General features: G+C 31.1%; 1 protein-coding gene across 2 annotated transcripts; it reads left to right on the forward strand.

The window, feature by feature from the left end:
• The first annotated feature begins 6,185 nt into the window (after positions 1-6,185).
• On the forward strand, positions 6,186-7,574 carry LOC132267574 (uncharacterized). 2 transcript variants are annotated; one of them, XM_059768715.1, is made up of 3 exons: positions 6,186-6,515; positions 6,648-6,968; positions 7,092-7,574. In XM_059768715.1, the coding sequence occupies exons 1-3, from the start codon at positions 6,425-6,427 to the stop codon at positions 7,160-7,162; spliced, it is 483 nt and encodes a 160-aa protein (XP_059624698.1). In that variant the 5' UTR covers positions 6,186-6,424; the 3' UTR covers positions 7,163-7,574. The 2 variants fall into 2 exon arrangements, with proteins under 2 accessions (XP_059624698.1, XP_059624697.1); XM_059768714.1 differs by lacking the exon at positions 7,092-7,574 and having other exon boundaries at positions 6,648-7,083.
• Positions 7,575-13,278: the final 5,704 nt, after the last annotated feature.

Consider the following 13,278-nt stretch of genomic DNA (forward strand, 5'->3'; position numbering starts at 1 on the left):
GTTTGAATCATAAGGTGATTTAATGTTTAGTATTTAATGTAATAATTTTGTATTTTTTAAAAATCTAAAAATGTTAAGAAATTAGTCACACTTTTACAATAGTATAGATATAAATTTAACATTGGGCTGTATCTTTTGAAGACACAGCCCAATCCAACAATACAAAACTACCATAGTGGGATGCTCCTCTGGATTGGGCTGTGTCTTCAAATGGGCTAGAGATTCTTTTTTGGTTGGGCCTGCTGGTCACTCTCAATACATTAACAAAAAAATAATTATTGTTATATATATATATATCTATGTAAGTGGGGTCCACTCATAAGGAAAACTCTTTACTTATATCAAAGAAGCTCATTACTTAACTTACAAAGAAAGTTCGTTATCTAGCTTTTAGAAGAAACTTTTTAATTAACTTACGGAAGAAGCCCATTTTTGAAGATATATATATATATATATATATATATATATATATATATATATCATGTGAGCTTGTGTTTGAGAGAGATACTTGACAAGTTAATAAAAGAAAACTTTTCACTTTACTATTTTTTGTCTTATTGTTCTTTGATATTTATTTAATTCTCTCTTCTTGGTATATTTATAATACGTTATCGGCATGAAACTCTCTCTCCCTCTCTCTATTTCAACTCTATATATTTTTTTTGTGATATTAGTTTTAATAAATTGTTAGGTTTGCTTCCTTTGCTGAACACAATGAAATTTTTTTTTTTATTCTTTCTCACCGCAAAGAGTAGCCCCTAATTAGTTATTTATTATATCGGTCACTGAGGAGATCGGAAATTTGTGAAAGTATAAGAGTAAGAGATTCTTACTTTTATTTCACTACATATATTATATATGACTGGTTTATTCATACTACTTTTACTATATATTTAATGATTTATTCATTTGGCTGGTCTTACCGCCTGTTTAATAATTCATTCAGTCAGATCGGTTTTACTGGCTTTGTTTTTAATGACTCGTGTGCTCTCAATAAATCATATATATTGTTTGATCAATTATAGTTGTGTGGGTTTTGGTATCAAATACATGTTTGAACTGTTAACTGTTTACTTATATAATATAGCAAAAAACTAAGCATATAATGCATGTGTATATACTGATCTACTTGTTTTGAGCACTGCGGACAAATCCATATATTATTGTTGTCACTTTTGTTAAAGCAACCATTAAATAATTAGTAATCTTCACAGCTAATATTTTATCCTACTGCGGATGGCTTCATTTTGCTTAATGCTCACTAAATATCTCTGATTTCCCCATACTGCTATATGTTATAAAATAATACTCATGACAAGGTAAAAGTTATTGTCTCTTTTAAATTTGATGTCTTGGTGGCATTTGTAGCCCTAGCAATTAAAATAAACTTAACTGACACACGATACTAATCATCATCTTTAATTTTTCTTTCATGTAATAGCTTTTACAGGATGTAATTTTGATTTTGATTGTATTTAAAAAAGAGGTGGAAGGTGCTCATGGCAGAAAAAAGTTGAACCATGTCCATTGAAGTACATGCATGCAATCTAACCTTTAAGCCACCATTTTGTTTCTAATAAATAAAGTTGACATTAATATATGAATAAAGTTGACATGAATATATGAAAAAGTTGGACGATGTTTAAATATTCCTTAATTAATAAAATAAATTCCAATTGGTATTCTAATTAAATTATTAATCACATTATAATGATGGTGGTGCTACAATAATTTCGTAGTGATTGTCCTTTGTGTATTATTAAATTTGACAATGAATAAATGTTCATTTAATAACTCTAGATGTTTTTGTCCATACAAAACTTGAATTTGATGTCATTCAAGAATTATTTGTCATGGATTCTTGAATAATCTATTTTTGAAAATATAAAAAGAGGAAATCAAGTGTTCGTGAAGGACTATACAAAAGTAATGATTTTCATTTGCTACCATATCAATGAGAAATTGAAATTGAATACCTTATGGTGAGAGACCCACTTATTTTGTGGCAAAATTTGAAGGAAAGATACGATCATCTAAAATATCGTTATCCTCCTAAAAGCTCAGTATGAATGAATGTAACTGCAATTACAAGATAATGGTATGGATATATTATTACTCATGAGTATATGTTGACAATATATATATATATATATATCACGCCAAGGGCGTAAATTTATGAAATATTTTATGTGGAGAAAATATTATTGATGGACATATATTGAAAAAGAAATACTCCACTTTTCACGTTGAGGACGTAGATTGATAAAATATTGGAGAAGATATATATTGAACAAGAGATATTCCACTTATCACACCAAGTGCATAGATTTATGAAATATTGCTTATCGCAGAACAAAATAATGATATTTTGTTGAGAAATTATCAGTCATGTCTGATGAGGTCGACAAAGATCAGTCAAACGAATTGTGATATCCCCTAATTTCAGAGACATGGGTTAATCAAGTCAACACTAAAAAATCAGAGGATATCAAAACAATTAAGTATTTAAACAAGCACAAATTACAAAATGAAATAAAAAGAAATAAATAATACACTGAAGGAATATCTATTAAATAATAATTCTATTAATAATAATTCTCCAAAAGGTACAACTCGGGAATCTGTAATTTAAGGAATCTTAAAAACCATAATCCAATAATTCAGTTATTTAAACAATAAAATAAAGTCTAACATCTAATAATGAATGAATATCATACTTAGAAATAAATAGGAAGAGTAGATAAGATCCCAAGCTGCGGATCCTCAGTATTGAGATTTGAAACTGTACACCCACAACTATAGCAAGGGAGAATAGTGAGTAATTACGACATGGTCTCGATCAATTACTAATTGACGCGTAAGAAGAAAAAAAAAAAGTTGAATAAAGTTGATACATTTATGTGTGTCAATTAGTGATTGATTGGACCATCTCGTAATTTCTCAAGAACTATCTTTATTTGTAAAAATCGGTCTAATTCGCTTTTAATGAGTAAATTTAATTGGTGATATTCCGCCTAAGTCATATTAGTGAGTTAATTTGATGGTGTGCAAATGTGATCATACTCCGCGTAAGTCATATTAGTGAGTTAATTTGATGGTGTGTAAATGAAACCGACCTTTATTTGTAAGAAATTAAGCAAAAATAATAACGATGACAGATCAAGGATCCTTCTGCTCTTACCTTTTTAGGGCATGGTACCCAAATGAAACATCAATCATTCAACCAGAGACGGAGCCAGAAAATAAGATGAGGGTCGGGGGGCAATAATGATTTTTTTTAGTAATTTCAGGGTGAGCAATAATAATATTTTTTGGGTGTATAATTGAAAAACTCAAATTAACAAGGGTAAATTAAAATATAAAAATAAAAATCAGGGTGGGTAATTGCCCCCAACGAACTATATGTAGCTCTGTCCTGCATTTAACCTCAAGAAAGCGCCAATTTTTTTTTTTCCTAGTTTTGTATTCATATACCTTCTTCAAAAAATTATTCGCACCTAACAAGAATCGAACTTGAAACCTGATGCAAATGTCATGTTGAAAACTATACAGTACATATGCAACCTTCCATAAATGCAAGTGAATTCTCACTATGGAGTCAAAATCCATTAGTGTGTAAATTGATCTCAGTCATTCATTGCAGTACAACACATGTGCAGTGCCACAAAATAATTAATTTTCTCAAAAATACTAATCAACGAGAAATGATCGAGCTAGTGTTTTCGAATTTCAAACTATATATTTTGGGGTGTGTATATATATATTTATATATAATACACATATTTTATGGGTAAATTTGATAAGATAATGCCCCTAGGGGCTTGGTGATGGTGGTAAGGTAAGGGACTGGATTCTAATATGTCCCGGTTTTGAACCCCAACACCCCTGTTACGATCCCTGATTTAATGGTGCTGTCGTTGTCGAGCCGTTTACAGCACCCTCGATTTGTAGCTTGAGGGTGGGTCCAAAAGGCCCTGCCCAAGGAGTTCCGAGTTCAAAAAAATAAAAAATAATAATAATAATAATGATAAGATAACAAGTATTACATTAAGGTCCCTTTGCACAGCTTTCAGGACAACTTTCACAATAAATCTTAAAGAGTAAAATACCCTAGCAACCCTTGAATGGTATCCAGCTAGAGCCAGTAAGCCCTTTGAGCTATAAAATTAAACAAACCTCACTTATTAACTCTTTTAGCTTTTTCAATAGCAACCTCTCACTTTTTTTTATTTTTTATATTAGCAAGAAACTCACACACTTACTTTGCACCTTTGGAAGTCCAAACCCTTATAATTCATTTTGAAAGGTAAAAGAGATACTACTGGACCACAAGACCCTTAATCGCAACCTCTCACTCAATCAAGCCTAGATGACTATCGTTAATGGAAAACGCCATGTGACCAGCATGTGGCTTTTTAAACACAATTTTGGGACTATTTTGCCCTTAGTGGTCTACTTCTTCTGCTTTACCTCCCTTTCTCCCTATGGAAGGAAAAGAAAAGAATAGCAATGGTAAATTATGTTTGGTATGAAATATTAGAAGGAAAATAAAGAATTTGAAGGGATAAAATAAGGGTTGAATAATTACTTTTGTTATCTTCCCAACAATGGAAGAAAATTGAAGAAAAGGGAAGGAGAAAGTATAGTATTTTAAATAAAATTATATTAATACCAAATTTATCCATATGTTTGTAACAGGACAAAAGCTATGAAAAAGGATATGGTTGTAAATTTATTAAAATAATTTCATTTCTTTTCTTTTCCCAAACATGATTTCTATACTTTCATTTCTTTTCCTACGTTAATCAACCAAATACGATAAGTAATTAACACTATTCTCTTATTTTCTTTCTTTTTTCTTCTAACTAATATTTTTTTTTTATTATTATTTTTTTTAACTGTACCAAACATACGTGCAGTGTATGTGCCCAGTGGTAGGTGAAATGGCTTATCATCTATGTTCAATTAAAACCATATCAAGTCAGGGAAAAAATAAAACCATATCAACACCTCACACTGCCACCATACCTCACAAAGAAACACCTCCGCCATATTTTATGTTGTACATGAATTTTTTTAATAATTACATTGTACATGTGGGATGGGAGATTACATCTGCCCGATAGTGAATTATAGAGTGTTCTAAGAGACCTGACATCACTATCGACAATATATATATATATATATAATGATCTGGCTAGTGAACAAAAAATTCATCTCACTTTGTATAGTGATTGTTGGATGTAAAAAGGTAGTTACCATAAAAATATAATGATCATATTCAAATGTCACTGTGCATAGTTTGTGGATGAATTTCTTGCTATCCGGTGAGCAAGATACTGTACGTGGATTAAATTTTTTTCTTTTAAGAAATTCAAATTTAAAATGGGAATTTCAACAATTTTATTAACAATAGTCTTTTTAAAAAACGTTAAACTGATAGTCCCACTTTATTTTAAGTTTCAAAAAAATCTTTTATTTTATTTAACATTGACAGAGCCCAATCAAGAGGATCGTCCCACTTTGTATTGGGTAACCTGATTCAGAAACTAGTCGTTGTGCAACGGGTATTTGTATTACTCGATTGGGCTGTGTCTTCAAATGAGCTAGACTCATTCAGTCTTTTTTAGGTTGGGCCTAGCTGCTCACTCCCAATACATATAACAAAAAATAATTATATTAATCCATGTCACTCCCCATGTGGCTTGGTTCCTGCCTTGTTTTTCATCCAAAACCTTTATTTAAGATTAAAAATAAAAATAAATAAAAAATAAATAATTAGTTGATTGATTTTGTGGTCAATGAGGGCTGTTTGGATTGTAATCCATCATCATAAGATTAAAAAGTGTGACATAATATCATCTCATTTCGGTAAAAAATATTGAATTAGATAACTGAAACGTAAATGTTATCATATGATATTATGTAGTGAGGTCCACAATCTTATTCATAGATGTTCGTCCAAAGATGTACCATTGCTCTTCCAATAATCTTAGTTCACCTTTCGTTCTCTTAAATACATTTTTAATCACCGGGTTAAGATAAACAAAGACCATCTATCTTGGAAAAAGTTAACTGGTTTTCTCTCTCTCTTTTTTTTTTTATTCAAATAAAGAAATTAAAAAAATATATATTCTGTCCCCTCTCTGTATCATCTCTCCCAGAAAGTCAAAGTCCGCCAACAATCCTTTGCTCTAGCCATCTAAAGCAGGCAGCAACTGAGAAAGTCAAAATTTCACCATTCACAATTCTTATTTTTTTCTTCTCTAAATACCCTTTTGGCCTTCAATTTGTTTTTGAGTTTCATGAGTACGTGATGTTATGTATATAAGTTATCATAGAGTTAAAAGAAGACTGATTTTCAACAGATGGGTAGATTTAGAATGTAATCAACAATAGATTGTGATTCTCAACCAAAAAAAAAATGGCAACAACAACAAATCTATTCAGCTTTTGCTCTCTGCTAATGGCTTCTCTCTTTGCTCTCTCTGCATCACTTCAATTTAATGACCCAGGTACCATACTCCAAATTTCCTCATCTTTTTTACTTGTTCTAATGTCAGTCAGTACCTAAAAATTCTCAAATATTTCTTTTCTTCTTCTTCTTTGTGTGTGTTTTTGTGTGTTTGTGTGTGTGTGTGTGTTAGATTGGTACTTCTGGTTTCCTCTATATGCCACAGCTTGTGTAGTCAATCTGGCCAATTGGATCTCCAACAAGAAGATAATCAGATCAAATGCCAAATTTTCACTTTGGCTTGGAGTGTTCTTGTTTTTGAAGGTTGTAATTGAAGATTTTGTGTATGGAATAGCTGGATTTTGGTCATTAGATATGAGGGAGAGAGTGGTCAGAGAAAAATTTGGAAGTAGATTTGTTGTCTGTTCCATGTTTCTGCAATTGGAAGCATTATCAATCCCAAATGATCCCACAAGAGGAAGAAAAGTTTATGTTGCAAAACATGTTCAATATGGTATGACAACACTAAACACTATTTTTTTTTTTTTTAATTTCTTTATGTTCACTATATTTATGTGTATATATGTTGTGATTTAAATTTAATTCTTTTTTTAAATTGGTTGGTAATTTTGAACAGGAATGGCAGTCTTGGTGGGTTTTAGTTATGGGGTCTCCTTTCTCTTCTTTGTGTTTCAAAAAGAGAAATGAAGCTCTGATTAAAAAAAGAGGTACATGGTCTTCAATTTGGTGGTGTTACGTACAATGAGAATAATGTGAAGACTGAAGAGAAATCATCTTTTCACAATAATACCGAGATTTTACATGGTTCAATATGATTGTCTATGTTCGATCACACTTAATTATTGTCTTTTTTAGACAAAAGGGTACGTATGCCACTACGACAAACTAGTGCAACTAACAGCAAAATAAATAAATGGTATCCAAGGGTATAGTGCAGTGATTCGGGAAGTAAGTTTTTGAAGATTCATTTTCGAATCGCACTTGTAACTTGAATGCTATATGAACCATAATGCCCTTAGTTTACAAACCCAACACCCTGTAGGGATTCGGGAAGTAAGTTTTTAAAGATTCGTTTTCGAATCGCACTCGTAACTTGAATGCTATATGAACTATAATGTCCTTAGTTTACAAACCCAACACCCTGCTTGGATGGTTTTCTACTTTTGAACTTTTGCTTCCCCAACTTCTCTCACCATGTTTTGAGATATCAATTTCATGCTGTGAGATGGTATTGGATGAGTTCTAAAAATCTGCGTTGCTTTGTTTCGCGGCATCGAATTCGCACTTCAAGAAAATTTACTACTCCCTCTGTCCCATAATGCATGTCCCCGGGGAATTTAACTTTTTATAGTAGTAGAGTTTTAATGGTTTTTTATTATATTGATAAGAGTGATGTTTCAAATATGCCCTTACTAAAAGACAAAATAGTGTTCCGTAATTAGCGCAGTTGTTAAGTTAAAAGGAGAGTTTGGGAATGTTATAAAAAATAGTATATTTAATTTTGGAATATGACATGTTTTTTGGGACATTCCAAAATAGAAAGATAAACAAGTATTTTGGGACAGTGGGAGTACAAATTTTGAACTAAACTTCCCCCAATTCCAAATTCAAGACACCGATTCGGTGTTTTCAAACACAACACATATTAAATTCGATTTCAAATTTATCAGACAATTAATTGAAAATTTCTTTTGTTATTAGCGAAATCACTAGTTTTAGATTTTTTGCCTCATAGGAAGATTAAACTTTATCTTTATTGTTCAACCTTATTTTCCTAGCTAATGAAGGGAAAAAATTTGATATATCTCATTGAGTTGAAAAAAAATAATTTAATTTTGATTGGCACTTTTTTTTTTTCCTTGTGTGTTTAGTGGGAGATGTATATATATAATCAGAAAACAATGTACAAAAGGCAGGGCTATACACTGCGGGAACACAGCCCAAAGGCCAACAAAAAAAGGCCCAAAAGCAAGAGCCCAAGCCAACTAACCAACAAAAATAAAAGTGGGCCCATTACCCTTGAGTTGAACCCAAAAGTGGGCTTGGCTTTAAAGGCATTGTTGCTGTTTCTCTGTATCGCCAGGTTGATAAGCAACAAACTCAATTTCTTACCAAAGGGACTCTAGTCCAATGGTAAAAATTTACAACCTCTCCATCCTCAAAGAGAAAGGAAGAGGTTCTCGTCTATGAGAAAAATTATTCATTACAATGTTAATGTGGTGTAACGGACGGTTACAAATACTCCACTAAAATAAATTTATCAAATTTTTTTGTTGTATTATAAGTCCACTTTGCTTTGGTGGAGTGTTTGTAATCGTCCATTACACCGTGTCAGCATTGTAACGAATAATTTCTCCCAGTCCAAAACAAAAAAATGTGTGAATTCTTACTTGATAAATAATAATAATAAAAAAAAAATAAAAAGTCTCAATTTCTTAGGATACAAGATAAACAAATAAAAACAAAAAGTTTTTGCATCGCAAAAATTAATATCGCCTATCAAGTTGCTATTACCGAGACCAAAGGTTGCAGTTTAGTAGTACTTTTTTCATATTTCAAGGTAGAAAGTTCAGAGTTCAATTTTTCGTATGGACATGTGGGTGTGTATTTTATTTATTTATTTATTTTTGCTAGAATTTATAAAGAAAAAAAAATTGGGGGAACAAATTGTTGATATATATATATTTTTGGTCAACAGTGATGGTGTGGGCCTCTTAGACCTTTTAGACCATTTCATAATCCTCCATCGGGGCATGCCGTCCTCTCCTTTCACATGTCCCAAGCAATTAGTAGAGAATTTTCCGACAGTAACAAGTTGTGAGGTGAAATTGCTAATATGAGGAGAGGGAGAAAAAGAGGGAAAAATTGAAACATTATTAATTTTTAATGGGTCCATTCAGTCTATTAATTTTTGTATTGTATTACATTCCATCATGAGCCTAAAATCATTTTAATCAAGTTGTAGGGAGTAGGGACACATTTTATTTGAGTATTTGAAACTATGATTTCCCATTCTTGGTTAGAAACTGAATTTACCACTAAAGTTGATCAATAAGATTATTTTATGTGATAGTACTCAATTTCCAAAATCTGCATACTAATCAAATTCAACACGAAATAAGTGGTTCTAGAATTTGGGGTTGAGTAATATGGTAACTATTTAACATAAGCAATAAACATATGGTATTTATTGACACCTAAAAAATTGACACTCTCCAATTAATATGATACGAACCCAACACAAATTGCCAGCCTCCGATAGAGAGTGGTTTTGCCAAATGAGGAAGTGGTTAGCTGGCATGAACATGAATCCTAGTGGCATTGATTAGTTTCATACATGGCAGCAAAGTGTTAAAATCTTATTTGAGACACTCAAATTGCAGATGCACCTACTCCCGATTGCGATGACACATAGTGAGGGTGAGTCGAACCCTAATTCTCTTATGTATATGTTGCACTAATAATTTACACACGGTACAGGTAGGGAAAAAAATTTCAGGGGTACATTATAAGTATGCCATAACATATATTTATAATATAATGTACATATATGTATATATAGAAAAAGATAATGATATTTTTGAAATTAAATTAATTTACAGATATAGAATATAAGTATTAAGGAAATAATTTAGGAAAAAAAAATATAAAAACATTTATAAAATTGGTGCCCTAGTCCTCAACTGTATCCGTACTTAAGTACAAGATCGAGACTGAGGATCGTCGCCTCCTGTAGAGGGATCCGGTTTAGAGAGAGACATGGGAGGGAGAGATGGCTTTTTGCAAACCATATATAATTGGCATTGACTCACTTGTCCAAATGCCTTTGGAAAGTTCTCTTTTTCTGTCTAAAAGTGGGATTCCAAATTTCCACACCTTTTGAAAACTTGCAACTTCCCTCTCATTCTCTCTTTTCTCATACGCACATTTCTACAGATTTTGGGTTTCCCAAGTCGAGGCAAACCTCAGAACTCATTCGTGTGATGTGTATCAGCACTGCAGCAATAGCTGATCGAGAATGAAAAGATTCTGATTTATAATAAACAACAAATTAATAGTTGTAAATGTTCATCTCACTAATAAACACAACTGAATTCGCTTTTAGGAGCATAGCGACGTTGGCAGGAATCCGAGAGATAAGTATTTAAAGTCTTACTTTTGAATCGTACTCCTAACTTGAATGGTGCCTATGTTATAGAGTCGATATTCATGCTCTAAAGCTAACAAAAAAAAAAAAAAAAACACACACACACACACACAACTGAATCCTAGTTAAGAAACAATTAATATTTCTTGTCATCCTATTGATGTGTTACATGAATGTAAAGAAAATAAAATAATTTTATTTATGTAAAAATGATATAATTGATTAATGACGCATATAACGAAATATTAAAAGTGTAGGAAAGTCTTTCTCGATAAAGAGACAAATACTACTAATAAAATATTAATTGATATACAACTCAATTATTCATAAGACTTCAAAGCATGTCGTTTAGTCTCATTTGAAAACCAATGCCACACTAGCTCCAAAATGATATTGTTACATAAATTTATAGCATCTTTAGACTGACTTCTCATCTCCTGGCTCATACAAATTTGTAGTAATAAGATAAAATAGAAGTTTTTGCTTGTTTAGTTGGAACACAACTTTCTACCTCTAGATGAGGGGGCTTAAATTGTTTCACAATCCCCTAAAACCCAAAATAAAATTTACATAGATAAAATAATATCCTATGTATATAGTTGATGCTACTAAAGTCTATAACCTAGTTAATTGCAGTTGGAGCTATGATTCTTTTTCAGAAAAGTGAAGGCTATTATATTACCATTTTGCCACATACATGATGACGAAAAGTTGCGGTTGTCAATTACTTAATGAATAAATGCCCCATTTTCTAATTTCATTTCAGCGACAACTATTCCCACTCTTAGGTTCGGTTTAGATACATAAAAGAAGAAAAATGATATCATTAGTTATGAAAAAAAATGAAAGAAAATGATATCATTAATGTTAAGAGAAAAGAAAATGAAAAAATAGTAATAATCTCCATTCAAGTTTGGATAACTAAAAGAGAAAAAAAATAAAATGATAATATTCTTATTTATATAAAATAAAGAAAAGAAAAAAAAATAATAACTAAATTATTATTATATTCTTTTAATTAAATTGGACATAAGTGCAATAATAATTTTCTCATTTTAATTCTTAAGAATAATTTTAAAATTATAAAAATATTACTTAACTATGGCTCCAAATTTCTTGGTGTCGTTTCTTTTTTCTCTTTTCTTTTCCTATCAAACGGACCAAACGAAGTCTTACAGTTTGTATTACTTTATATAACTTTTAGGATAAGAACTTCATAAAACACTTTTTTATAGTGAACTTTTGTTCTTCTCTGCATTCTCCAATATAAAAAAGCCTTTTTCATTAAAGAAATATTCCCTCTCTCACACACACAAACACTTCACATGTAGATTTAATAATTATTATTACATACATAACGACAAAAAAGACAGACCTGAGGTTGAGGATATATTTTTTTTTCTTTCTAAAAGGTCAGGACCCATGCTGTTAATTTATTAGTGGATTCTGTGACAAAGGTTAGTCTCTTTGACAGTCGAGGACAATGTGGGTATCTCCTAATCTCTCAAAGCCAAATGCAAGATTAGACAACAGGAACCCCACAAAACCTCATTCCCTTTTAAGCATCCAATGTACCCTTTTTAGCCCCCACCTTTTTATGCCTTTTGAGGTAAACTGTTTGCATTTGGATTAACTCACTTGGAGGAATTTAGAGGCTTAGTGGAACTTAATTTGGTGAATTTATGTCATGATACAACCAAAAACAATCATATTTTGCTTGGAAATTTTAAAAAGGAGAGAGAGAGAGAATTATTTTCTACCAATTGATAAGTGGTCTAATGGTATCAGGTTCCTACTTCTCAAAGGAAGGTCAAAAATTCAAGCCTCCATAGAGACATGAAAAAAAAAAAAAAAACAAAAAAAAGAAGAATTATTTTCATTTAGTTTTTCTCCCTGTTTTTTTTTCTTTCTTTTCATAAACAAGTTAGTCCTTGAGATTCTTGCTTTAATGAGGCAAATATACCCATTGAAATGGTATGTATTATTAAGTATTTTAATAAATATATCTTAATTTTTCAATTGAGTTTGGTTCGAATGCGATTTGTTGATTGAATGTGAGACGTGAAGAATGCGAATAAGAGTTCAGTGGAAATTCAGACTATATCGACTTAAGTATTTTTTTTCGGTTTCGTGTTAGTCAAGTTCAAAGAATGGCAACAAGATTGTTCATGCTGTTACGAAGTTTTTCAAAAATCATATTTCCTCTAACATCGTGTCGGATTATAATTTACTGCGTGTTGGATTATAATTTGTTGTATTAGATGGGTCACTTGAGATCTTATTGTTTATACTCCTTCCGTCCTAAATTAATAAGTGTCTTCATTAGTAATTATGACTCATATTTTTGTGAGTTACAATTACCAATGAGGACATTTAATTTGAAACGAAAGGAATATTATTTTACACAAAGTAATTACTCTAAATATTTTTCACTAGACAATAACTACTAACTACTACATAATTTTATCAATATAATTGTTATATATATATATATATCTCTCTCTCTCACACACGCGCGTGTGAATGCAAAATATCCGAGTCCTATGGACCAGATTGAACCAAATGGAACTGTTATAGGAATATTATATATTATTATAAAATAACAGTATATATTTGATTTTTCTAAACCTTAGGCTATTTGGTTACATTGATTTCA

Source organism: Cornus florida, unplaced genomic scaffold (assembly GCF_030987335.1).
Source record: "Cornus florida cultivar Cherokee Brave unplaced genomic scaffold, ASM3098733v1 CherokeeBrave_3.0.0_Hap2_Chr07, whole genome shotgun sequence".
In the NCBI taxonomy this organism is placed as follows: domain Eukaryota; kingdom Viridiplantae; phylum Streptophyta; class Magnoliopsida; order Cornales; family Cornaceae; genus Cornus; species Cornus florida.

Bases quoted from the DNA above. Each gene is read 5' to 3' on its own strand.
- LOC132267574 (XM_059768714.1), top strand. From the start codon at position 6,425: ATGGCAACAACAACAAATCTATTCAGCTTTTGCTCTCTGCTAATGGCT. The intron at 6,516-6,647 runs GTACCATACTCC...TGTGTGTGTTAG, and splicing joins ACTTCAATTTAATGACCCAG to ATTGGTACTTCTGGTTTCCT.